We start from the raw sequence: 25,457 nt of genomic DNA on the forward strand, positions 1-25,457 counted from the left end.
TCACTGTTAGAACTATTCATCTCTGCCATTGTAGCATGAAAGCAGCTTTAGGCGATACTTAAATGAATGGGTAAATGGACAGGACTGTGTTTCAATGAAACTTTGCTTATGAAACAGTGAAGATGGATTTTTATGATTATGATAATACTGCAGTAAATCTTGTGCATACATTTTTTTGCTTGTTTATGAGTTTCAGCTCATGGTAAATTTTTAGAATGAGATTGTTAGTTGAAGCCATAAATCTTACATTTCCTTTAAAACCATCATCTTTTTTTCTAATTCTTTTGTAGTTATGTAGAAAAAAATATTTGTGTGGCTAATTGCTACAATTTTAGCATACTGCTTATTATTTCTCTTCTTAATATACAGCGTTAAGTATAGTAAAGCTGTTAATTAATATATAACCTACTAAATGCATCCATATTTTTTTCTACTGTTGATTTAGACAGTGACCTGCTTTGAACTTTTTTGTACATAAATCTTTAACATCTCTGTACACAGATTTCTAGAAGTAGGATTATTGATTGGGTCAAGGAGTATGAACCTTTTTAGATTCTTAAAAAATACTGTTAAATTGCTCTCCAGAAAGTTGTACCAATTAAAAACCAGCACGAGGGATTTCTAATGTTGCTTAAGAGAAAGAAATCATATTCTTTCTTTTTTAAAATTTATTTTGAGAGAGAGAGAAGAGTGGGGGAGGGCGAGAGAGAGAGAGAAGGAGAAAGAGAGAGAGATTCCCAAGCAAGTTCCTCAGCATGGAGCCCGATGTGGGGCTCAGTCTCAAGAACTGTGAGATCATGAGCTGAAATCAAGAGTCAGAAGCTTAATGGACTGAGCCACCCAGGTGCTCCTTAAGAAATCATATTCTAAGTAGATTTATTCCTACATGGCAAAGTTTTGTGGATTTTACTTAGCTAATACTAGATTATTTTATTTCCAATTTTAGTATTCTAGGTTTTTTATCAAAGGAATCTTTTTCATTTTGAGAAAATAATGAGATATGTTTATATATAATAGCTTCAGGAGGAAAATATGTAAATAGACCAAGAAATCATTTGTTGCTCATGTAGTTTTATTTTTTATTCTTTTTGGAAAATATTTGCCGTAGACCTGTCACCTATTATTTTCAACTATAATTTTCTTCTTCTCCTCCCATTGTTTTAAAACTACAATCTGTGTTTTTATCTAAATGGATGATCTACATATGTAGTTTTATGATTTATCACCGATTTTAACACATTATCTTTACCGCAAGCCTTGTGGTTATCTCAGTTTTTGCACCACCTTAATTTATCATTTTATATTTCTGAATTATAGTGTGATATTTGCACAGTATAAGTGACAGCCTCTCTCAAAGTGTACTGCTATTAATAATATGTATGACAAGAGTACTTCTCATACTAACAAGAGCAGCTGCCAGAAATAGTTGCCTATTTCTTATAGCACTACTACTTACTTTTACATTTCTGACATAGCTTTGCCTTTAGCCCCAATCCAGGTTTACATTTTTTTTTTTTTTTTTAAATCTAGTCTAGCCATGATTAATTCTCATTGAAAGTAGCTGTAGCAAGTCTGGTCTTTTAAAATGCCTTGATGCCTGAAAGACATCTCATGAAACTCAATATCTGTTTCATGGAACTCTTAGGCAATTAGAAATAGATGGATGTTTACCTAACATACAGAAATATGAAACCTTTAAAAAGCTAGCATCCTCCACTTCTCTCCCAGATTGGTCTATTCAGGTGTCCACCAATTATATTTGTGCCTCTGTCTTTCTAGATCCTTTATATGACCTCACAGTCTAGCTTCCCTGTCTGGTTGGAACCTTTCTCCTGGCATTGATTGCATCTACCTTTGTCCTTGTACACCAGTGGAACATATTGTAATTGTTGCCATTACCTTTGGCCCTTAGGCATATATGTACTGCCCAGTGATGTTATTTGATACCTTCATATAGTTATCTTGTCTCCTCAATTAGGTTATAAACTCTTAGAGTTCAGAAATTATCTTTAATGTCTGTCTTTTTATGCTCCTAGTGATACACAGAAGAAAGTTAGTATAAATATTCCTGTGACTAATTCGTTGAAGTGTGTGTTAAACTTGGAAGATTCTGAAGGAGTTTTTGTACTGTTACGAATATGACATGTTTTTGTTTACTAAATGTTTTTCAATGACTTTGCAGCTGTGATTTTGAATATTTCATTTTCTAAATTTAAATAAACTCAGATACAGTTTGACACTTAATTTTAAAAGTAATTACTACTTACCAATTTTGAAAACGAAGGAGAAACAAACATAGGGTAAAGTCATTTAAATGGCTACTTTCAAGAGTCTACAGTAGCCCAAAACTGTCAGAAAATGCTGAAATAAAGAAAAAATATTAAAGTACTTTGGACAGGAGGAAGAACAGGGTGGTGATATGAGCAAGTCTGGAGAGATATTTTAATAGGGTACCTTATTATTATTTTTTGAGTAAACTAGTAAAATGTTACTTCCTAGGGTTATTTTCCTTACACATATATTCCATTGGAAGTGGGGAAGAGTTGACATTTTCAAATGATCTGGTAGTTTTTATTATCACTATTTTATCAATAAAGGAATTAGTTACCACATATCAGACCATTCTATTTTAGATCATGTCAGACTTTTTCTTCTTAGGAATGTTTCATGGGTCATGCATAAACATAAATAAACAGAATATATATAAATTATAAATTTTCTTGTGGTCTTATTCTATGTACTGTGCAAGGTACTGGCTATAAATAAAAAGGTGATTATTCTTCATCCCCGGTACCTGTGGATGGATATACAAAGGTGAAAAATCACAATCCTTTAAGCATCTTAGATAGTCAAGTGGTAAAAACCATAAACAAATCTTTATTGTATAAAAGATAATTGCTTAAATGGACCCATGTACAAAATACTGTGGGAGCACGAGAGGGTCACCGAAGTCTCAAAGCACATGGCTCAAGAAAGGCTTCACAGTAACTTTGAATCAAAACATGAAGTATGTTTGCTAAGCAGATGATCAGAGAAGTGATGGACAGAAGGAACCTATATTATTGCTTGGGCTCACATCTTGGTGTTTCACATTATTTATACTTCTGCAAATTCACTTCCCCCTTGACATGACATTTATTAGTATTACTATCAGCCAAAAATATGTATGAAATACTTAGAACAGGGTTGGAAATTTTTCTAGAACCCGTGGATATAGCAGTGAACTAGATGGACAGGGACCATGCCCTCATGGTGCTTAGAGTCTGCTTTAGGGAAACAGAAAAGTAGTTGTTAATGCCAGTGTTTCGATGACAGTAAAATCAGGTAATAGTATATAGTCTAACTTGGGATGCAGAGGAGGCACTATACTTTCCATATAGGAACTCATATAATCCTTAAAATAACCTTGTGAAAGAGGTGGTGTGTTATAGGATCCCTGTTTTACAGATGAGGAATCTGAGGAGGCACAGGAAAGTTAAATAACTTGCCCTTGAGGTGATAAGCGACGGAGCTGAGATCCTAACTCAGGCATCTGGCTGTCATATCACAAACACTGTGGTATACTGACCGTTGTAGGGTTTGTTGAGTGAACAGATCCATCCTTAGTTGCCAAATGTTTTAAGGGTTAACTTTTGCTATGTAATGCTGGGTTTTTAAATATGTAATTCTTAGCTTTGTTCCCACAATTTATGATGGCTTCAATATCTAACTAGCTCTGATAACATTGCTTTCTAGATGGTTTTTGTCATCAAGTGATGTCTTGGTATTAGGCTGTGTCTCAGTTGTCAAATATGAATATAAAACAAATTATAATGTGTTTTAGAGGTCTACAACGACATTGTAGAAGTAACTGCCATGAATTTTTCTCCCTTTTGTTGATAGATAACAATCTGTTTAAGTAGTTCAGTAATTTTAACATCACAGGGCAAGGCTATTAAGTTTAGTATGGGAGACAGATGAAAAATATGCTAAAAAATAAACTTGGTACTAAGTTCTGGTAATGTAAACACATATGAAATAAATCTACTGTCCCTTGTCTGCAGACCAGAAATCCAGCAAGTCCTGAGAACTAAGAACTTTTTTAAAGTTAGCCAACCCTAACTGTAACTGACATAAGACCGTTTTATTATTTATCTGAATGGTCCTATACTTTGTTGCAAAAATATTAATGTATAAAGTACTGGAAGTGTTCAGGAATACATATGCACTGTATTACTTTTCTAAACTCCAAAAAGTTCTGAAGTCAGCAATACAGCTTTCTGCAAAATTGTGAGACTCCACAGACCTTTGAGTTTTACAGCTGTCACCCACCTACAAAAAATGGAATACACTTTGAAATGTCAAAGTAGTCAAAGCCTTGTCTTAAGTCTCTGGGCACATGCATATTTAAGTACTGTAAAACATACCTTATATAAATGGATACCTAATTTTACTAACCTAGTTATAGGCAGCTCCATATAATATGTAATGATAATTCAGAGCTTATATATTATTTTTCTTTAGGGATTAAATGCAACTCCTGTTAGCCGACTTATACATTAAATGAGGAATGAGAACCTTTACCACTGTTTTACTTCTTCTAGTATTTCTACATAAAATTAATAGCACTAAATTAATTTTTATTCTGCTAATACGTATTAGGCATACTTTCTGTGTGTGTTGCTAGTGTAACAAAGATGAGTAGGGCAGAGGCCTTCCTTTAAGGAGGCTACAGATGCTGTTCTGTGTCAGAGACTTATCTCATTGTCCCCACTTTATGGTCACATATCAAAATCAGAGGTTAATTAGCTTATACAACAAATAAACATCTATTAATTGTGAGGCACAATTCTAGGCACTTTAGATACATTAGCGAACAAAGCAGAAAAAGTCCTACCTTTTATAGAATTTAATGTTTCGGTGACCCTGAGAATTCTGCCTGGGTGGGGACAGCGTGTTTGGTGTGCTCCCACCAGACTCCTTTATTCAATTGTACGCTTTTCTTTTCTAAATCAACTGAGGGTAATTTGTCTTATAGTTTCTCCATTTGTTTGTATAGATACTACATACATGTGCATTCATATACAGACACAGTCTTTCTCTGACTTGATAGGATTATGTTGGTAATTTTATTGAAATGTATAATCTACTGGTTTTCAAATACTGTTAGATAGTATCTAGCACAGAATAGTATTTTGAGGTCCTGAAAGATTAAATACGATTCCATTTTCTTCCATTTTTTCATATTCTTGGAAGGAAACTTTAATATCCTATCAAGCTCACCTAGTGATTTCTTTCTGGATTGTTCCTGCGTCAGAATTAGAGTTCTTGGCCCTATCTGACTTGTGGAAAGTTGCATAAATTAATGTGTGTCTCACATATAAACCAATTATATAATGATAGATATAATTTATAGGAGATGTATTTATGGTAGATATAAATGATAGATATAAGTTAAGATTTTTTTTTAATATTATAGAAACTTCACCATAGAAAGTAAGAGCGGAAAGGACTACCATTTATGGTGAAGCCGATGACATTCTAAATGTTAGAAGTTACAGTTCAGTTATTTCCATGATGCCGCACATCTCTTTATTTGCATATATAGTGTTTTATCCCTAAATTGTGAAAAGTAAGATAGGTTTTTTTAATTTTTTTTTTCACGTTTTTTATTTATTTTTGGGACAGAGAGAGACAGAGCATGAACGGGGGAGGGGCAGAGAGAGAGGGAGACACAGAATCGGAAACAGACGCGGGGCTCGAACCCACGGACCGCGAGATCGTGACCTGGCTGAAGTCGGACGCTTAACCGACTGCGCCACCCAGGCGCCCCAGGTTTTTTTTTTTTTAAATGAATCTGATACTAGGTTTCTCTTGTGACTTTGGTAGTATCTCTATATATAAATGTTTATATATTTATAAACTTTATTGACATTTAGTTAGGGCTAGAGGAAGAACAATTAAGAATAAGTAATTCTCAAACATTAATACATTAATACCGACTCCAAAAACACAGAGCTAGTCATTTGTTTCTGATTATTTTATATTTTCATGTATCTTATATTTGAGAGAAAAAATACAATTTTGGGTGAAATTCTCTTAATTTTTTTCTCCTTGCTAGTATTGAAAATGTAAATCAAAACTTGCAGGTTATTCCAATATTTAATTACATTTTTATGTGTGGGTGATTATGTATAGTTCACTTGGGCACAATTTAAGCTTAAACAGCTTTTCAGTATTCCACAAAAATCTCTGCATTATCACTTTGGATTTTAAAATGTCCTTGTTACTACTAGTTTGAACATGTAGGGGCAGTATAGTACTGTTTTTGTAAATCTTGTGTGAATTTGTGGGATTTTTGAATTGGTTAAGTGGTGTTAAAAGTTTGTTCTTCTTTGAGAAAATGCAGTTGTATGTCTTATTTTTTAAGGGATGATTGGGAGTATTTTATTAAGTTGGAACTATTCTTTCAATTCAGGTTCTGATGCATAGTGTACAAATCTTTTATGTTAGGGAAGCTCATGGCCTTGTTATATTTGAAGTCAAGGAATATGTTAAGCTAACAGGAAAAGTACATTTTTATAGTTATACAGTAAAATGAAGACAGGTAAAGTGGATTTACAAAAATATGCAGAAATAGTAAAATCAGTGCAATTTTGCTCTTTTTGTTTTTTTAAATATGGAAGCTTCAGGAATTTGTGTGTCATCCTTGTGCAGGGGCCGTGCTAATCTTCTCTGTGTCGTCCCAATTTTAGTGTTTGTGCTGCTGAAGTGAGCACCAAAATCAGTGCGATTTTGCTCTTATTCATCCTGTACCAGCCTTTTCAGACATGAGTGTTTAACTATGAGAATCTTTTAAATAAAGTCTTAATTTTTGAATCTAACAAGTGAACCAATTTAGGTTACTAAACAGTCTTATTTTAAGTTTCTTTAAGAAGTATTTTTTTTTTCAGTATCAAAACGATTCGGGTTATTACAAAACTGATAGTTTTTTTCCCACTTAAATTGATTTACACTTAAAAACAACTGACCACTTTTCTCTTCCATTTATTCATTCAATAATTGCTATGAGTCAAGGACTGCTTTAGGCGTTTGGAGTACAACAGTGAATGAAACAGACTCAAATCCTCATCCTTATGGAGTTTATATCAGAATAGCCCAGTGCTTAACAGCATAGATGATGGAGTCAGTTAGACTTGGGATTGCATTCTTTTTTTTTTTTTTTTTTTTTTATGAAATTTATTGACAAATTGGTTTCCATACAACACCCAGTGCTCATCCCAAAAGGTGCCCTCCTCAATACCCATCACCCACCCTCTCCCCCCTCCCACCCCCCATCAACCCTCAGTTTGTTCTCAGTTTTTAACAGTCTCTTATGCTTTGGCTCTCTCCCACTCTAACCTCTTTTTTTTTTTTTTTTTTCCTTCCCCTCCCCCATGGGTTCCTGTTAAGTTTCTCAGGATCCACATAAGAGTGAAACCATATGGTATCTGTCTTTCTCTGTATGGCTTATTTCACTTAGCATCACACTCTCCAGTTCCATCCACGTTGCTACAAAAGGCCATATTTCATTTTTTCTCAATGCCACGTAATATTCCATTGTGTATATAAACCACAATTTCTTTATCCATTCATCAGTTGATGGACATTGGGATTGCATTCTTAGCTTCACCACTTACTAAGCCTCATCTGTAAAATGGAGATAGTAGAAGTACTTACTTTCATAGGGTTGTTGTAAGAATAAAATGAAATAACCTATAGAAAGTATGGTTATGTAAGAAGAACTTGATAACTATTACGAAGTCCGCATAAGGCTTTTTCAGTGTATTGGTAAAAGTTATAATTAAATCTCCTTATATGATAGTACTTATTTCTTTTACTTACAGTTAGTGTTTTGAATATTTTTTCATTTTTAGTTTGTTCAAATTGTGAAAGAAAATGCTTAGCACCAATTTTAAATGGTCATTTTCTTAAATAATTTCCTGAATGACTGTTAATCTCTAAATGGAAAGCTACTGCATGTGAAAAATTAATGTGATTTGTTCTACTTACATTATGTAGATTCATTCACTGTGACTATCATCTATGTAAAAATTAACCCCATTATGTCTTCCTAAATTAAGGTAACCTGTGCTATCTTAGTATTTTGTTTGGAGTTTCTCAGATGTTTAGAATAAATGTGTTGGCTTCAATACCATTAAATTAAAACAATTTAAATCGCTGTATAAGAATTAAAAAGAGTGTGTTGATTCACATATTATGTTAGCTGCTAAAATGTCTAGTAAATAGTTCCCATTATGATTTTAAGCCCTGACTCCATTTCTTTCCCTAGAGGCCTCAAAATAAGTTAATTAAGAAATGGAACATACTTGCTAACATATTTGAAAACGAGCTTATCAAAATGGCCCCTGGTATATCGTTACTGTATAAGAATTGAGACTGAAAATATTTAAGGACTTGATTCGCAGGTCTTAACAAAAGTGCTTAGAGATTTAGATCTGTCTTTGGTACCCTGTGCTGCTCTTGGTTCTCTTTATTTTTTAATTACGTGGAAACCCCCATATTTAACACATATACATACATGCGGATGTGGCACACGCACCCACACCTACAAGCACTCCCGGGCCCCCCATACACGCAAATGAAATTCTCACGCACCCCACCTCTGTTGAGTAGCTTATCTGCTGTGTTCATGCTGCAACTGCTTCATTGAGGGGAAGTGTTGTTCTGCTGTTTTCATATTAGCTTTGTTATCATGCGGTATTTTCAGCTGCTCATACTCATTACCATACAGCTGGTATGTAGAGAAGACAAGGAAGCAAGCAGAAGTTGTACTGTCTACAAGAATAAGAAGCTCTCTTGCAGATGGGGTGCTGGCAGATGGGGCATGTGTTTGAACAGGTTTTACTAGTAACAGAGTGCATTAAAAATCATTCTGAGAAAGTCCTAAGGTCAGTGCCATGAATTCAGAGCTTGAGAGGTTGTTCAGCTTTTTGCAGACCTTTTTAGAATATTAATTAACTCTCATACAAAAAAGTAATAAATGGCTAACCACAACCTCACCCAAAATATTTTTTATCAGTTTTTCCTTTTTCCTTTTAGCATATTTTCTCTTTAATGTAATTTACAAAGCATTGATACTATTCGCTAGTGTTTCTCATTATCTTGCACTGTATTTTGTAGTCTTCAGTATATTTACTTCAAATTCCCAGATATATATACTTTGAGCAATGTAATAACATTCTTCAGTTTTAATATATAAATGTTAAAATATTTCTTAGAAGATGAAAACCAAAGAGGATTTAGAAATGCATATATATAGTGTTGACTACAGTGAGGTTTAAGATGAATTATGTTCTATCTCCAAAGTTAGAAGTAAATGGTATGCCCCAAAATGTATCTTTTGTTAAAATTATCATGAAATTATTATGAAAATGCTTTTCATATTCACAAAACCAAATGAAGTAGCAATGAAATAACTATCAGGAACTTTTTTTTTTTTTTAAAGTATTTCAGTGGGATCTTAGTCCTTTTGGCCCTTTTCATTAAGTGTAGTGTTTCTTGCTAGATCCTTTCTCAATGGGAGGTCATGATAAAAAGGAACTAAAGCAAAATAAAGATAGGCGGTTATGTGTAAAATGCATAATATTCAATTTAATTTTAATGGAAATGTCACTTAGCTTGCTATTTTGTTCATAGAGATTAAAATATATATTGCCAAAGGTTGTTTTGTCTTTTTTTTTAAGCAAATATTACTTAAAATGGTTTTGGTAACTCTCAAAAACTTTCAATGCTTCAGATTTCTTGTCAGTAAAATGGAGATTCAAAAATGATATCTCTTGGGTTAATACCAATGAATAAATAAAATACTGAGATCTGTGGGATATGGTGTACATTAAGTGTTGTTAAAACTGTGTATATTCCTTTTAATAGTAAAAGTTTATGTTCTGTTGGGCATTTTTAAGGGTACAGGAAGTTCTAAACCAGGTTGGTTTTTCTAACAAAGATAATTGCATTTTTGTTGTATATCAAACTGTATATTTTCTTTCACTTTAGTTTATGCTTGAGTTGTGTAACTGATAAATATCTAGAAAATTTTATTACTTTTCCCTGAGGGGGGGAATATACATATATAAATATATAAGATGATATAAATAAAACTATATATAACACATACTAAATAAATAATATATAAAATGTTACTCACCTACATCACCTTCCCTTATATTTAAAATTATATGAGCTTTTCAAATTACGCTGAAAATTAACTTTTACGGTTATTTTTTCTGTAGTTTTGTGTCATTATTGACTAAAGTATGTGTTACATTGCTCATTATCTCATTCAAATATTGTTTTTTTGATACCCTGTTAAGTGCAGGATACCCTCACCCTATGTGAGGAGTTGATGTAAAAGAGTCAAAATAGAAGTGGTCACTGCTTTCATGGAACTTACAGTTTAATAAGGGACATGACATGATTAATGTGCCTACAGTGTGACAAGGTGTTGGGTCAAGCACTGTGGTTAACAGCTTTAGAATGGGGAGGAGGTGGCTCAGAGAAGGACTATACACAGATGATTCCCATGTTTTCATCTCCAATCTAGACCTTTGTTCTGAGCTCCAGAGCTAGTTGGAGCATGATAGCCTCACCTGGATGTCTCAAAGACACCTCAAATCAAATATGACCAACTATGGAATTCGTGATCCTCCCTACCCCAGGAAAAGCAAACAAACACTCTTGTCTAGTATCCTCTCTCATGTCCCATCCAGTGGGAAACCTAAGAACCTAAGAACCATAAGAAACCTAAATGTCATCTTTAATAATTCCTCCTCCTTTACTTTTCATGACTAGTCAGTCTGTCATCAAATCCTATTAGTTTTATGTCCTAAATGTCTTGTAACTGTTCACTTCTACCCGTCTCTTGTTGCACCTAGGTAGTCTAACCCACTGTTATCTCTTGCCTGGCCTTGGTGGAATAAATTCCTCACATAGTCTCTCCACATCCACTCTCACTTCCGTTCTGTTTTTAATACTACATTTAGAATGATTTTTCAAGAGGCTTATCTGATTATTTCTTTCCCTTCACTAACATGCAGCATTAGCTTTTCACTACTCTTATGGTAAAGACCAAAATCCTTTATGAGGTCTTGCATAATCTAGCCCTTATCTACTTCTCTTAACCTCATTTTGCACTTGCCATAGAGCCTTTATTTGTGCCTTGCAGCCATTAGGGGTGCCCTTCCCCCACCACAACACACTTTAGTCATTGCTTCTCTTCTCTGAAGAGACTGCTTCTTCTTATCTGAAGAAGACTTCTCTTCTCTGAACCTCTAGAATAGGTCAAAACCTTAACATTACACATTTTTCTAAAACTCTATAGCATTTACCACAGTTTTACTTTGGCTTTGTTTTGTTTGTCTTCCTCTCTTACTACACTGTAAACTGTAGCCATGAAGCTGAGACCATACTTAATTTAACTTATGTGTAATAGACACCCAAATAAATACTGTTGAATGAATGAGTGTGGGAAATCAAAATAACCATATAAATCTATATTTGTTTTAATTATGTATCCCAGGTAGAATAACAATTGGAGATAGTTGAAACAGTGTAGGATAGAATCACAGAGATAGGCGTGTGTTATCAACACTGATGTTTACTCCTAGGAAGTGATAACCACACATGGATCAAACTGATACTAAAGATGGATTGTTCCTTAAAAAAAGATCTGAGTGATGAAATTAAGAAACAGGGCCAAAGTGATAAAGTGATAACTGCATTTTGAAGCATATGTTTGATACATACTCCAAAAAGTGCCCCCTCAACACTACTACGTATTAATAAGTTAGGTATTTTTAGTCTATTAAACTAAAAAATTCAAAATCAAGTAAAAGTCTTAATACCCTTTTAAGGGAACTTAAGGCAATTAAGTGTTGTGGGGTTGTGATAAGCATTTAAAACAATTTCTTTAGTGTTATGATACATAACTTTCGTCAATTTTCTATCGTGTTCAGATCATTTGGGTAAGGGTGAAAGACTATTAGCCCTTTCAAAAGGACTTTCCAATGAGATACTTTGGTGTATTCTGTTCTCAGCTTTTTTTCATTATTTCATGTTTTAGAGATACAAAGTATAGGACATGAGGGAGTGAGGAGGGTAGGCTATGGTTCTTGGGGGGGGGGAGGGGGGTTAGGAAAGGAAGCAAACCCATGTATTATCGTAAACACTGTTCATCAGATAGATTTTCTTTCACTGTGCCTACTGATGGCTGCCTACCTTCAATATAATGTCAAAGATAATGGGAGCAGTTCTTCACCAAGGGGGCATTGGCAGTGGTGTATTAATTCTTTGTCAGGCTGCTCTTGGTAAATTCCCGGAAGTAAAGTGTATCAGAGTACACAATTAGCTACCTAGTTTGTCTCTTCTTTCTCAATGTCTGCTGTGATTCTAACATAGATCTCATCTATAATCACATATTTGGATACTGAAACAGCTCGGGAAACATCCTAGAGATTTCTTAACTACCAGTACTTCTTGCTATGTATGTAGAAAACACTATTTCATTTTCTGTAAACTGGAGACCAAGATTTGCCTGTGTTCAAATCCTAGCCACCCTACTTAGTTGTCTAACCTTGGGGAGAAGTTACTTAAGCTCTCTGTGTCTGTGTCCTCATCTGTAAAATGGGATAATAATAGTACCTATTTCACAGGGTTGTTAGACAGTTTCAATGAGTTTATGTAAGTACCTAGAAGAGTGCCTGAAGTTCTCTTCTGTGTATACTTCATTTTCTTAAGAGAAATTTTTTTTTTTAAAGAGTTGCTTATTCAAGTTTGACTAGTTTACAGTATTTTTTGATGGTGGGCAGTTAAGGAGTATTCAAATCAGATTAAATGTAGTGTTTGTTTTTCCTTTTTTCTTAGGTTTAAAATATTGCCATCTGTGTTTCTTGAAAATATCTCTTCCTCTTTCTAGCTCTATGCATTGTCATATAAATTGAGCAATTTCATCCATCAATTATATTGATTCGTCATTTTTTTTTAATTGACTTGTCTGTTCTTCCTCCTGAATTGGGAGTTCTTCCAGGGTAGAGGTTACATCTTGCTCAGTTTTTCATTCTTTTTGCTTAGTGTCTGGCTTTTAGTAACCCTGGCTAAATATTTCTTGAATGCAGCAGATCTAGAACTACCAAAATAAAATGTTTGAATCACTGTTTGGTTTCCTTCTCCCATCTTGTTTCATTGTTTAGAAAATAGAGAACCATTATATGACTCAGGATTCATTTGGATGAGACTCATAATATTACAGTGGAATTTGAGGTTAGAGGCTCCCCATAAATTTTTCTCACATAATTTCCTTTTTCTGTGTTCCCTATATAGAAAAACAAGTACAGTACATTTCACAAAGTTAAAGTCTTTGAAATAAATGAATTGGTGGAGTATAAATGACATCTTGGTCTAACAAAATCTTTTTTTTAATGTTTATTTAGAGAGAGAGAGAGAGAGAGAGAGAGAGAGCGAGCAAGCAGGGGAGGGGTGGAGAGAGAGGGAGACAGAATCCCAAGCAGGCCAAAACCCATGAACCATGAGATCATGACCAGAGCCTAAATCAAGAGTTGGATGCTTAACTGACTGAGCCACCCAGGCTCCCAGTAACAAAATCTGCTTATTGCAATTGCTTAATAAAAGCTAGTTAAATAAAAATGTCTGAAAAATACCATTTAATTTTAATCTGCCCTTTACATTGTGATCATGATGATTAACCTGTCTTTATTTAACATCTCTTGAAAGTTATTCTAAGTTCTTAGTATGTTGTTTTGTCTCTTGATAGAATAAATTTTAAGGAATGTCTGAAAATGAAGATGGGGTGTGTGTGTGTGTGTGTGTGTGTGTGTGTGTGTGTGTATGTGTGTGCATGTCTTTATCACAAAGGCTAACAAAATATTACAACTTTAAGAATTTTCTGTAGTTCAACATCTTTTTGTTAGCTTTGACTTCATGTAATTTGGTAGATTTAAGCTATTCCTCATAGGATTTTTTTTTCATATTGTAAAAGTTTGAACATGTATTGACTCAGTTAAAGAGAATTTAAGATTCAGTTTCTTAAAGTGTTCTCAAATCACCATGTAGCAGTTCTCAACAGACCAGCTGTATGCACAGAGCAGATCTTAAATTGTAATGCACATTTGTTTAGTAGTCATCGTGCCATGATTACATACCATGAGTTCACACAACTGGAAGGAAACTCATGATACCCATCCTGCAGAAAGAACATTTTAGAATCCTGTATCAAGTGTGGCAAACTTTCAAAGTTAGTTTTTAAACATTTGGAGGCCTTGAGTATTTATAGATAAATATGTTCTTAAATATTAAAGAAATTTAATAAAGAAAGTGAACTTAAAATATATCTTTTTAATTTTTTTTTTAACGTTTATTTTTGAGACAGAGAGAGACAGAGCATGAACGGGGAGGGTCAGAGAGAGAGGGAGACACAGAATCCAAAACAGGCTCCAGGCTCTGAGCTGTCAGCACAGAGCCGGACGCGGGGCTTGAACTCACGAATCTCAAGATCATGACCTGAGCCGAAGTTGGAAGCTTAACCAACTGAGCCACCCAGGCACCCCTAAAATATATCTTTTTAAAACAATGTTTAATGTTTATTCTAGGGAGAGAGAGAGAGACAGAGACAGAGACGGAGAGACAGAGACAGAGACAGGGTGCAAGCAGGGGAGGGGCAGAGAGAGAGGGAGACACAGAATTCGAAGCAGGCTCCAGGCTCTGAACTGTCAGCACAGAGCCCGACGTGGGGCTCGAACCCACGAACCGTGAGGTCATGACCTAAGCCGAAGTTGTATGCTTAAATGACTGAGCCACACAGGTGCCCTATAAATAAAATATTTCTATTCTAATAGTTTTGCCAAGATGTCAAAGTGCTCCTGACTATTGACCTTACATTCACTGCAAATAAAAAAAAACTACCATAAATCATATACCTTTTCACATTAACAGTTATTTTGAAAATATTTCCATGACAGGCAAAAATTATGTGAAACCTTACTCATGACCCATCTATTTCTAGTAATCTTTCTTTGTACTCTGCTTTTATTTACTGAAACTTTATAGTCTGTTGAAATCTCCTAAAAAGTTAGGGGATCATGTAGATGTTATGCTAGTCAGATAATTCTAGATTCTTTCAAAGCAAAGAATGCAGTTTCTTAAATTATTGCTTTAAAATATAATTTGATGTTTCTGAAATGACTCTTTAGAATTCTCCTTTTTAAGTGTAGTGGGGGCATGATTATTGGGTTCTTCTCTCCTTACTTGACAGCTGCATCAAACAAATACTTAAAGAGCAGGCAAGGTACTCGAAAATAAGTAAAGAATTGATTAAAGATCACCATGATGCTAGAGCAAGAACCTGGTGTGATTTATGTTTCATATTGGCCTCGCACCAATATGGAATTAATAAGTGTTTTTGAATAAGTGAAGTAAGTTTAAGTCCACAGACTTTGATTCATAACTAGAGTTTTAAAAGATTAAAGTTATCCCTTCTCAGTTTAAATTCTTGTGGAAAATACGTAAGATGATTGAGATGAGAAGAGATGCTATATTTTAAAAAATACAATAAGTTTGAATCTGGACTTTATGTATCTGCTAGCCAAATTTTATAATTGGACATAATTATCAAAATTGGGAAGCCAACCAATAAAAGATTACCGAGTTGAGAATAATGTGTATTTTAGATTAAACAGATCTTGTGTGACAACATGCTAATGAGAGTGTACCTAATAAGTAGGGTTGCACCTGAGGCTGTACTTAGCTTTAGCTGAAGGCTTTTTCCAACTTTGAGATTCTGTGGTTATGTTCTGGAATTTTTTTTTATGATCACAGATAAGCAGTCTTAAAAAGTATACCATGGGTAAAATCCTTTTGTCTCTAATAACTAAAGGTAACCATATCATTTACCATTATAGACATTTGTTATAATAAGGCTGGATGCATTGTCCATCTATAGAGATCTGAGCCCAACATCAGTGTCTTTCTCAAAAAAAGTAAATTATTAAATGTAAGGATAAAATCAGAACATAGAGAATAGAAGAGCAAGGTAATAGAGATATGATGCAGTAGATGCTCCTTCATTCTTACAGAGTTGAGTTATGACATATAAAGACTTACAATAGTGCTTGGCACATGGTGTAGCCCAATAAAGTAGTATAATTCTCTTTTCCAAGTTTAGGAATCTTTTGGGATAGCTGCTGAGTTTGAGAGTAAGTGTGAGGGAAATGAAAGAGTAATTGCTGCACGAAAGAGTTGAAAAGAGTTATATCTTCTTTAATCAGTAACTGAGAATTACTTTGTAAGCAATATTTAATTTTATATATATTTTTGAAAATATAAAAAATAATATAGGCAAAAATATATACAGAAGTTCTGTTGTATTTACTCTTATCCTGAAAATCCTGTAATGACTTCACAATTAAATCTGAACTCTTGACCATGACCTACAGGATCCTACGTGATCTGGTCCTTGGTTACCTGTCTGACTTCATCGTGTACCAGTCACTTCATCTTAGCTAGACTGGCCTTATTCTTGTGGATCCCAGGCTCTACTCTATCATTTTGACTTAAAAATTGTTTCCCGGGTGATGCCATTCAAAATTAGCCACACTGCTTTACTACCCTAGCTACCTACTTCTTTCATAGTACCCTGTTTGATTTCTGTCTTAGAACTAAGCATTATATGAAATTATCTTAGTCATGTATTAGTTTGCCTATTAGATGACTTCTCCCTCACCCCGCCCTGGAATGTTACACTATAGGGGAGTAGAAAGCTCATCTGCATTGTTTGCCACCTTATACCTAGAGCCTAAAACAGTTGTTGGCACATACTGGGTTCAAAAGGTTATGCAAGTGAACTTGTTTATTGACAGGTAAGAAAAAAGAGGGAAAATCTCTTATTACGCCTCTTAGATGACCATTGTGAATATTTTAATATATTTACATAGGCTTTTCTTTGTGTGTGTGTGTGTGCGCGTGCGTAGGCGCGTGCGCGCGCGCACACACACATACACACACACACACTTAAATATTTGCATATATATTTTACATTGGACCATACTTTATATCATGTGTTTGAATCTCACATACCTTCTACTTTACAGTAGCCCTTCCCCTAGTTCTTTACATGATGAACAGTTACACGGTGAGCTTGAACGCTCTACAATGAAGTGTTTTCCTTAAGACTTCCTTAAAAGGAGGCTTTGAGTCTGGGGGCTGGAGAGGCAGGACATGGGGAGAAAGGGTTGGGAGCAGAGCAAGACAAACTGTTTAATTTTCCAAGTATGTCATGCACTTTTGAATACCAGAGGTCCTTTCCCCACATATTGGTGAACATCAATGAATCATGTACCCTACTGCCCTGAAATACATTTTTTACTGTCTTTTCATCAAGTTTTTGGGAGATTATCATGTTTAAATGAATGTTTATTTCTGAAGTCTCTTCATTCCCCCCTATATTCAAAAGTACAAGCCGTTTGTGTATATGATCTGGTAGGAGTGCCTATTGAAACAGAAGGACCCCTTATTAGTCAGTGTTTATAACTAAATAAAAAGTCAACAGTCTTTACGCCCACACAGTAAAGTTCTCCTTGTACAGAAGGACACATATTATCCCTAAAATGGGAGAATGAGTCATGGCAGAAAGTACTTTTGAAGAAACCGTTACTAGTAAATTAAAGAATATTTTAACTGTAATATTAAATGTTTGGATTAGGAGGTGTGTTGGTAAATAGTTTACTCCTTAATGCACCTTATAAGACCAGTGAGTACTAGAAGTCTTACATATGTTAATTCTTCAAGGTAGTGATAGTGTTATTTCCACATGTCTTTAGTCCACAGATGATAATTTCCTTTTTCTTCCTTAACATCTAAAAAAAACTTGTTTGCTACCAAACTCAGAAGCAAGACTATTTTATATGAAATTTTCTATTTGAATGATTTCTTCATTTTCTGACCTCCTACACTACCCAATTTGGCACTTGATAGATATTGTTCTCTATTAGTTTCTTGTCTTGCCAGCTGGATTTTAAGTATCTTGGCGGGGGAGAAAGGTTACTGTAATGTTTTTATTTGTCCTCAGCATTTTGTAGATATTGGGATATAAATGATTATTTTTTAATTGATTTCTTTTAACCTAAGTCTTTCAGTTTCTGTCACCTTTTCCCAGTCACCATGTCTGCCTCAGATTTCCCACATGTAGCAGAAGCACAGTCAGATGGATCTAGATAATCATTCCATGAACTGAATAATCAAGATTTAATCATAGTTTATATATGCAATTGCTGTTTGCAAAATATAGCTTTTTGCTTCCTTCTTTAGCAATGTCTGATTTTTTGAACCTAACTTGCTTGAGCCATCACGTATCTAATGGAAATCAATTAATAAGTAGTGAACTTGGGACCGGAGTCTCAGGTTCTAATACAGCTGTATAACCCTGAGCAAGACACTTAATTCTCTATCCTCACCTTTCTCACCTGTTAATAGCAGTTATTATTTTATAGGATATCTGTTATATGCTGGGCATCTACTAGGTCCTCACAATGACTCTGTGGGCTAGGTTAGTAAAGTTGATAGGCGGTAATTACCATTACAAAAACTAGAACTCCTAAAAGGTCAACCCCTACGGAGGTTCCACTCTAATAACAGCAAAGCTGGTATTTAAACTCAGGTTTCTCCAATTCCAAACCCCATGTTCATTTCATAAATGAAGGAGAACTAGATTAGATGACTTCCAAGTTCTCTTCTAGTTCTAAACGTTATGGCTTCCTGCTATTAATGTTGTTGTTGTTGACTCAGTATGTACAACTTTTTTTACTTCTTAGCTTTTAGCCCCTTTCTCAAAACTTTTTGGTCATAACTAAATTTAAGTCATGACTAATCTGTGACTTATTTAAGACATTAATTCCAGAATTTTAAACAAACCTTGAAACAAAAGGCTATTTTAATACTAAAATATAAGATTGATATAGCACACCTACAGAAATTTTTTTTTTCCGAGTAGGTAAATGTATTTGAACATCACAACCAGCAGCAGTAAGTATGGAACTGGATAAAGAAAGTAGAAGAGTGAATAGAGTTCTAGGTCTTCTATTGAGAGAATATTGATTTCATCCCTTCTCTATATTTGCTGTTTTATTTTTCTTGAAATCAACCTTATTTTTATAGTTTCTCATGATATTTTCCTTACTTTGCTGAAGGATTACTATAAAGCAATTACAACAAAATTTTGAGAAGGAACTTTTGGATATGAATTCAACATACTTACTGATGGTTGATTTTGGATTTGAAGCATGACATGTAAAGATGAATTGATTTCTAAAGAAGTCAGGATACATTCCAGAGTGACTTACTCTGTCAATTATTGCAGGTATTGCCCATCTGTATAGAGATATTATAAGGAGCGTTTTGGTGCATGGATTAAATCTGATAGCTCTACCACAATATGAATTTTAGCAGAGCAAACAAGCACAATTCCCATCTTTATTGTTTTCTTCTGTAGCTCTGATAAATGAAACTCTTAACTTGCATCTGGTATGTATGTATGTGTGTATATATATGTACTTGCACATATGTTTATCAGATAACTAATTTGGCCCAATTAGAAGGGATGAAAAAAGCTTTTACTGCTTGAATTAATATTGCAGTTTATTTGTGTCAAATCCTCAAGGACTGTATTTTTGTAAAGAGAGCTATAAATACCAGAAACTTCAAGAAAAAGAAAAATTTATAAAAGTACCACTCCTAAAATTATAGTTATCTTAAAAATTATTTAAAGCAGTCTGAGCTATATTTTGATTTGCATTTTGATTTACAGTAATATTTCACTATTTGTTTACTTGGATGATAGTTTCAAACTAAATCTGGCTTACCTTGTTTTATTTTACATGTTCTCAAATAACTGGTTTTGAACTAATATCAATGTGAATTCTAAGAGTCAGAAGTGTGTATATTACCCTATTCTGTGTCTTAAATTCAGTGGAGGAAGAAAAACATTTGCTTAATTGCATACTCTCCTGTGCCTGACAAATTCCAGGTTGCTAAATAAATGCTTAATTAATGAATAAGACTGGAAAATAGCTTATTGATCAGTACTGCCACCTACTTGCATTAGGGAAAATGTAGATGCTGGGCGTACATATTATTTTAATTGACAATACCCGTGATATGACAAACTATTAACTTGCCAGTTTCAGTTGTGAACCTTTTAGTAAGAACTCACATCCCAGAAAGTTAATGACAGTGGGTTAGTGTGATTTCAAAGTTTGTTTTAGCTTCAGTATGCTTGGCATTCCTTTGATGTTGAAAGTTTGAGCTGTCTCTCATTTAAATTCTATGCTTGGGCAAGACAGCCAATTGTTGTGGTAGGTAGTTTTTCTAGTGTAATATCAGAGTGAAAAATGTTGTCTTGATAATAAAGAAAATCACTGACATATAAACACATTCTTTATTATAAAATGGAAGTAAATTTTTAAATGTTAGCAAGATAATGAAAAGAACCAATAATAGTATAATATCATCAATTCTAGTACAATGGATAAGACTTTTTAGTACTGAGTATAACATATTTATGCTTTAGAAAAATGATGTCCTGGTTGCTACTATTTATTTGTATGGCCAGTTATTCAAAAACATTAATTTTTGTTATGTATCATTTTTCTATTGTGTCCTAGAATAAGATGGGAGCCTTCAAGGAGTAGATAGTAGTGGAGAAAGATATATAAAAATAATGACAATAATTTTTAGGTATGATGAGTGCAGTAGAAGAATTTATTTAAAATGGAAATAACTCTGAGACCCAAGGTGAGGAAAAGTACTCTATTACTCCTTCCGTTGTTGACACTGTATAAAGGTACATACTTCTCTGAAGATACATAATTCAGTGAAGACTGCTTGACTGTTTATATTTTTCTCACTATTTATAGGTAGAATAATTTGGTTTCTGTCAGTGACTACAACTTGCCCTTCTAAAAACTTAGTCATCCCAACTAATTGCTCAGAAAGAACCATTTCTCTTATGCTAGCTCACAAGTTAATCATTCTACTACCTTATTTCCCAGAGGCTTTGCCTCTGAGGCGGTACATCTTCATATCTTTGTACTGTTTTTTAATTTATTTATTTTCTTTCTTAAGTTGCTGCTCTCATCCATTCTCATACACGTAGCTCAATGGAGTTGTGATAAGATGAGCATTGAATCTGAGTTAGCAGTCACTCCCCTTGCTGATAGATTTCCAGTAAGGCTTACAGGTTGTCAATCAGCACAAGAAATGTTTTTTTTATACAACGGGAAATTTATTGCTTAGCTGGAATTACATGAAGGTGTATTGTATTGTAGTGGAAATATGTTTAATACATTGAGTATTGATTCTAAAAATTTGGATGACAAACACAAGTATTGTCTCAGCAGTAATGGTTGACTAGTCTTTTTTTCAGTGAACTTACTAGTTAACATTCTAGCATAAAGCGTAAAATACTTTTTTTCCTAAACTTATTTAACATAGATTGTGGACTGATCTCAGTTTGAAATGTTTCTGTCTACCTCAAGGGTCAGAAAAGATAGATACACACATAAAGGCTTTTTCATTCATACTACTGAAAAACTTAAGTCTCTGAATAAAGTTTTAAATATCTGTATTTTAGGGGCACCTGGATGGTTTAGTTGGTTGAGTATCCAACTCTTGATTTCAGCTCAGGTCATGATCCCAGGGTTGTGGGATTGACCCCTTCAGCAGGCTCTGCACTGAGCATAAAGCCTGCTTGGGATTCTCTCCATCTCTTTCTCTCTGCCCTTCTCCCCTGCCCACATGCACACGCTCTCTCTCTCTCTCTCTCAAAACAAAAATTAAAAGTAAACAAATAATAAAAATATCTGTATTTTAGTCAATACTCTCAGAAATAGGAATGGAGAATGTTTGGTTTATTTTTGCTTTTTAAAAAAAATTTATTTTTTATTTTTTTTAAATTTACATCCAAATTAGTTAGCATATAGTGCAACAATGATTTCAGGAGTGGATTCCTTAGTGCCCCTTACCCATTTAGTCCATCCCCCCCTCCCACAACCCCTCCAGTAACCCTCAGTTTGTTCTCCATATTTATGAGTCTCTTCTGTTTTGTCCCCCTCCCTGTTTTTATATTATTTTTGTTTCTCTTCCCTTATGTTCATCTGTTTTGTCTCTTAAAGTCCTCATATGAGTGAAGTCATATGATATTTGTCTTTCTCTAATTTCACTTAGCATAATACCCTCCAGTTCCATCCACGCAGTTGCAAATGGCAAGATTTCATCCTTTTGGATTGCCGAGTAATACTCCATTGTATATATATACCACATCTTCTTTATCCATTCATCCGTCAATGGACATTTGTGCTCTTTCCATACTTTGGCTATTGTTGATAGTGCTGCTATAAACATGGGGGTGCATATGTCCCTTCAAAACAGCACACCTGTATCCCTTGGATAAATGCCTAGTAGTACAATTGCTGGGTGAATGGAGAATGGTTTTATTTGCTTTTGTTCATATATATATATATCATGATGAAATTAATAGATCACAACTTTCATTAATAGAACTTTAGAGAATATTGAAAATTATTTTGTTTTATTTATTTGAAATCTGGTAAGAGATTTAGTTGGCTAGTTTTGCTTGCCAAATTCTTTCTTCATGGTGCAAATTAACATTGTAACAAGATAGTAGGGAGAATTGTTGAAATAATTAGGAAAATAAAATCTTCATGAGTACTTAACTTATGTAATGTTTATTACATTCTCACTTAAAGGATAAATTAATAAAAATAATTATCAAATGGGACCCATGGAATGTGGGGAGTGTGGGGTGGTAGAAAGTCTTTTCAGTGTATACTTTTGATAATCATTTTGATTTTTGAATCGTGTAAATATTTTACCTATTCAAAAATAAAACATGAATATACATACCTACATGTAAATATATGTTTGCGAAGGTCAGGTGTCCCTTTAACTTCATACCATACAAAGGAGCCATTCCTTTGAATATAGAAAATTATGTTATTTTCTTCCTTAAATATCCTAGGTTTTGAGGCAGTATCCCTGCTTTATTAAAGTTGATCTATGTCCTCAACTGAGTAGACTTAATTTGAAAAACTTACTTCATCTAAAGACAGGACATGATTTCAATTGTAATCAAGGTATATACTGTTACATGATTGGTGGGAAGTTCATTTGTCCTCTAATAAGCTGGTTACCACTGACAAATTTTAGAGAAAATGTCAGGTGTTCATTTTATAATTAGCTAGTTTCTTCAGATAGCCCGGAGCGGAGGCTGATGGTGGAGGGGAAATCACTTTTTTTGGCTTTGTATTTTTTAAAATCTTGAGTGCTCTGAATCTTCTAACAAAAGGGTTTTATGGGTCTCTTCCTAACCATTGGATTTCCTCCCCCCCCCCCCCAGAGACTTCTTTTCAGAAAGAACTTTCCTTTGAAGTAAGCTGATTGTTTATTTAGAAAATTAACTTTTTGCTGGGTACTTGTACATATTGTATCTGAGGGCAAGAATTTAAGAGTCAGATTTTTTTAAAAAGATAATATAATATATAGAATATACTTTCCAGAAGAATCCAAGATGTACATCTTCATAAAATTTTGGATTATCTTATTTCATTTATTTTTTTTTGAAGTAAAAGATACTACACTAACTTAATGTCTGTTATAAAGGTAAACATTTATTTTTTAAATTATGAGACTACTTTATGCAGCATTTAGAATCATTTTCCTAATGAAAGTCATTTGTTAACTGTAGCAGAGAGTATTAAAATGTACTAAGTCCAAATACTATTTCTTTTTTTCTGAAGGAACATTTTAGGTACTTAAATAACTATAGGCACGCAGTTTACTTATAATAAAGAATGTTAATGGGGAGGGTAGGAGTTAATTAACTAGACCCTTAATAATGGGCCACGGAATCTTACAATTGCCTCCCTCCCGAAGCTAGTTGTGTAGCAAGTTGCAAGATAAAATATCTAGATTTGTGAAGTAGTCATTTTGAGAAAAAGGTTGCCTTCAGGCAAACTTTGGTATTTATTATTATGTAATGCCTTTTTAATGGTAAGCAATACACGTTGTCAAAGTAATTCTGGAGGTAGAAGTGCAGTGCATCCTGTTTACTCAAGATTAAATGAACAAATAAGGGTAGGACTCCCAATAAGCCCAGTTTTTGCTTTCTTTGAAGAAATAGAACATTTTGGCCAAACTTTACACACTTAATACTAGTCTGATAGTCTTAAGATATTGTCATGATTACCAAGAATTGATGAAGTGTGGCAATTTTCTTGAAAACTATATTTGAAATGAAGGGAATGGAAAAACATAGGGAACATTTTCATTAAATGCCAATATAAGAAGTATGCAGGTTAAGATAGAACTTATTATATAATTTCTGCAAATGCTCCAAGCTCCAAACTGGCTTACTTTATTGTAAATCCTCCCCACCCCCCAACAAAGAATACTTAATTTCTCCCTTCGGGATTGCTCATTTTGTATCTTCTAAGCTACTTGAAAAATGTGATCAGTCTGTGCCAGGACTGCAATAGGATAACAGTTAGTGGAAATAGCCTGCCCTGCCTCTGTTGGGAGGACTGTATGGAAAATATATTCCATTTTCAAAATGTTTCTGAAAGCACTTATTTGTGGAAAGGATGCTTGCCACTTAAAACTCTTCAGAAATGCAGGTTTTACAAAATACAAAATAATCTCCTGAAAGTTTGAAAGGGGAAGGGGGCTGTCGTGTGGGGGCGGGCTCATTTGCTGCCCACATCCTCCCTCTGTTCAGTGCGTTGTGTGCTTACGGGTTCCCTGGAGCGGATCACCATATAATTGATGTGCAGTCTGCATTGCTGAATCCTGGACTGCACCATTCTGTGTTCAAGGGAAGATGTAATCTGATCCCTCTGCTGCTGAGGGAGGAATCTGTTCAGTCAAGGCTTTGACAGGGCATAGTCTCCTCCAATAATCTTCTCGGTTCTCTCTCATTATTCCCTCGAGTTCTCCTCAGTCAAGCTGCATGTATGTATGTGTGTCCCGAGAAGCGGTTTGATACTGAGCTGCATTTGCCTTTACTGTGGAGTTTTGTTGCCGGTTCTGCTCCCTAATCTTCCCTTTCTGACGTGCCTGAGCATGTCCACATTAGAATCTGTGACATACCTACCTGAAAAAGGTTTATATTGTCAGAGACTGCCAAGCAGCCGGACACACGGGGGCACAGAATCACTGAAGGGGAAAAATACAGAAAATATGGGTTTCTACGGCACACTCAAAATGATTTTTTACAAAGTAAGTAATCTGTTTTCTTCCTGTGTTGTATGATTGTGTGTGTGTGTGCCTGCCTGAGAAGGAAAATCTGTATCATCAGAGATGGCTGCAGTATCCTCTAATTTTGGTGGGTGGCTGGATGG

The 25,457-nt window shown here is 34.5% G+C and overlaps 1 protein-coding gene and 1 non-coding gene across 6 annotated transcripts in view; one reads left to right on the top strand and one right to left on the bottom strand.

Annotated features, from left to right (window-relative positions):
- Window positions 1-25,457, top strand: part of FBXW7 (F-box and WD repeat domain containing 7) — a 228,094-nt gene that overhangs the window by 169,839 nt on the left and 32,798 nt on the right. The window contains exon 1 of one of the 5 annotated variants that reach the window (XM_003984938.6): window positions 24,894-25,335. The exons of the other annotated variants lie outside the window; for them this stretch is intronic. Within the exon in view, the coding sequence (XP_003984987.1) occupies window positions 25,075-25,335 (261 nt within the window). The 5' untranslated portion in view covers window positions 24,894-25,074. Of the gene's footprint in view, window positions 1-24,893; window positions 25,336-25,457 lie in introns of those variants that run through there. 5 annotated transcript variants of the gene reach the window in all.
- Window positions 6,652-6,758, bottom strand: LOC111560274. The gene has a single exon (XR_002742032.2). It is a non-coding gene; the product is annotated as a U6 spliceosomal RNA (small nuclear RNA).

The sequence above is a fragment of the Felis catus genome, chromosome B1, assembly GCF_018350175.1.
Source record: "Felis catus isolate Fca126 chromosome B1, F.catus_Fca126_mat1.0, whole genome shotgun sequence".
Classification (NCBI taxonomy): domain Eukaryota; kingdom Metazoa; phylum Chordata; class Mammalia; order Carnivora; family Felidae; genus Felis; species Felis catus.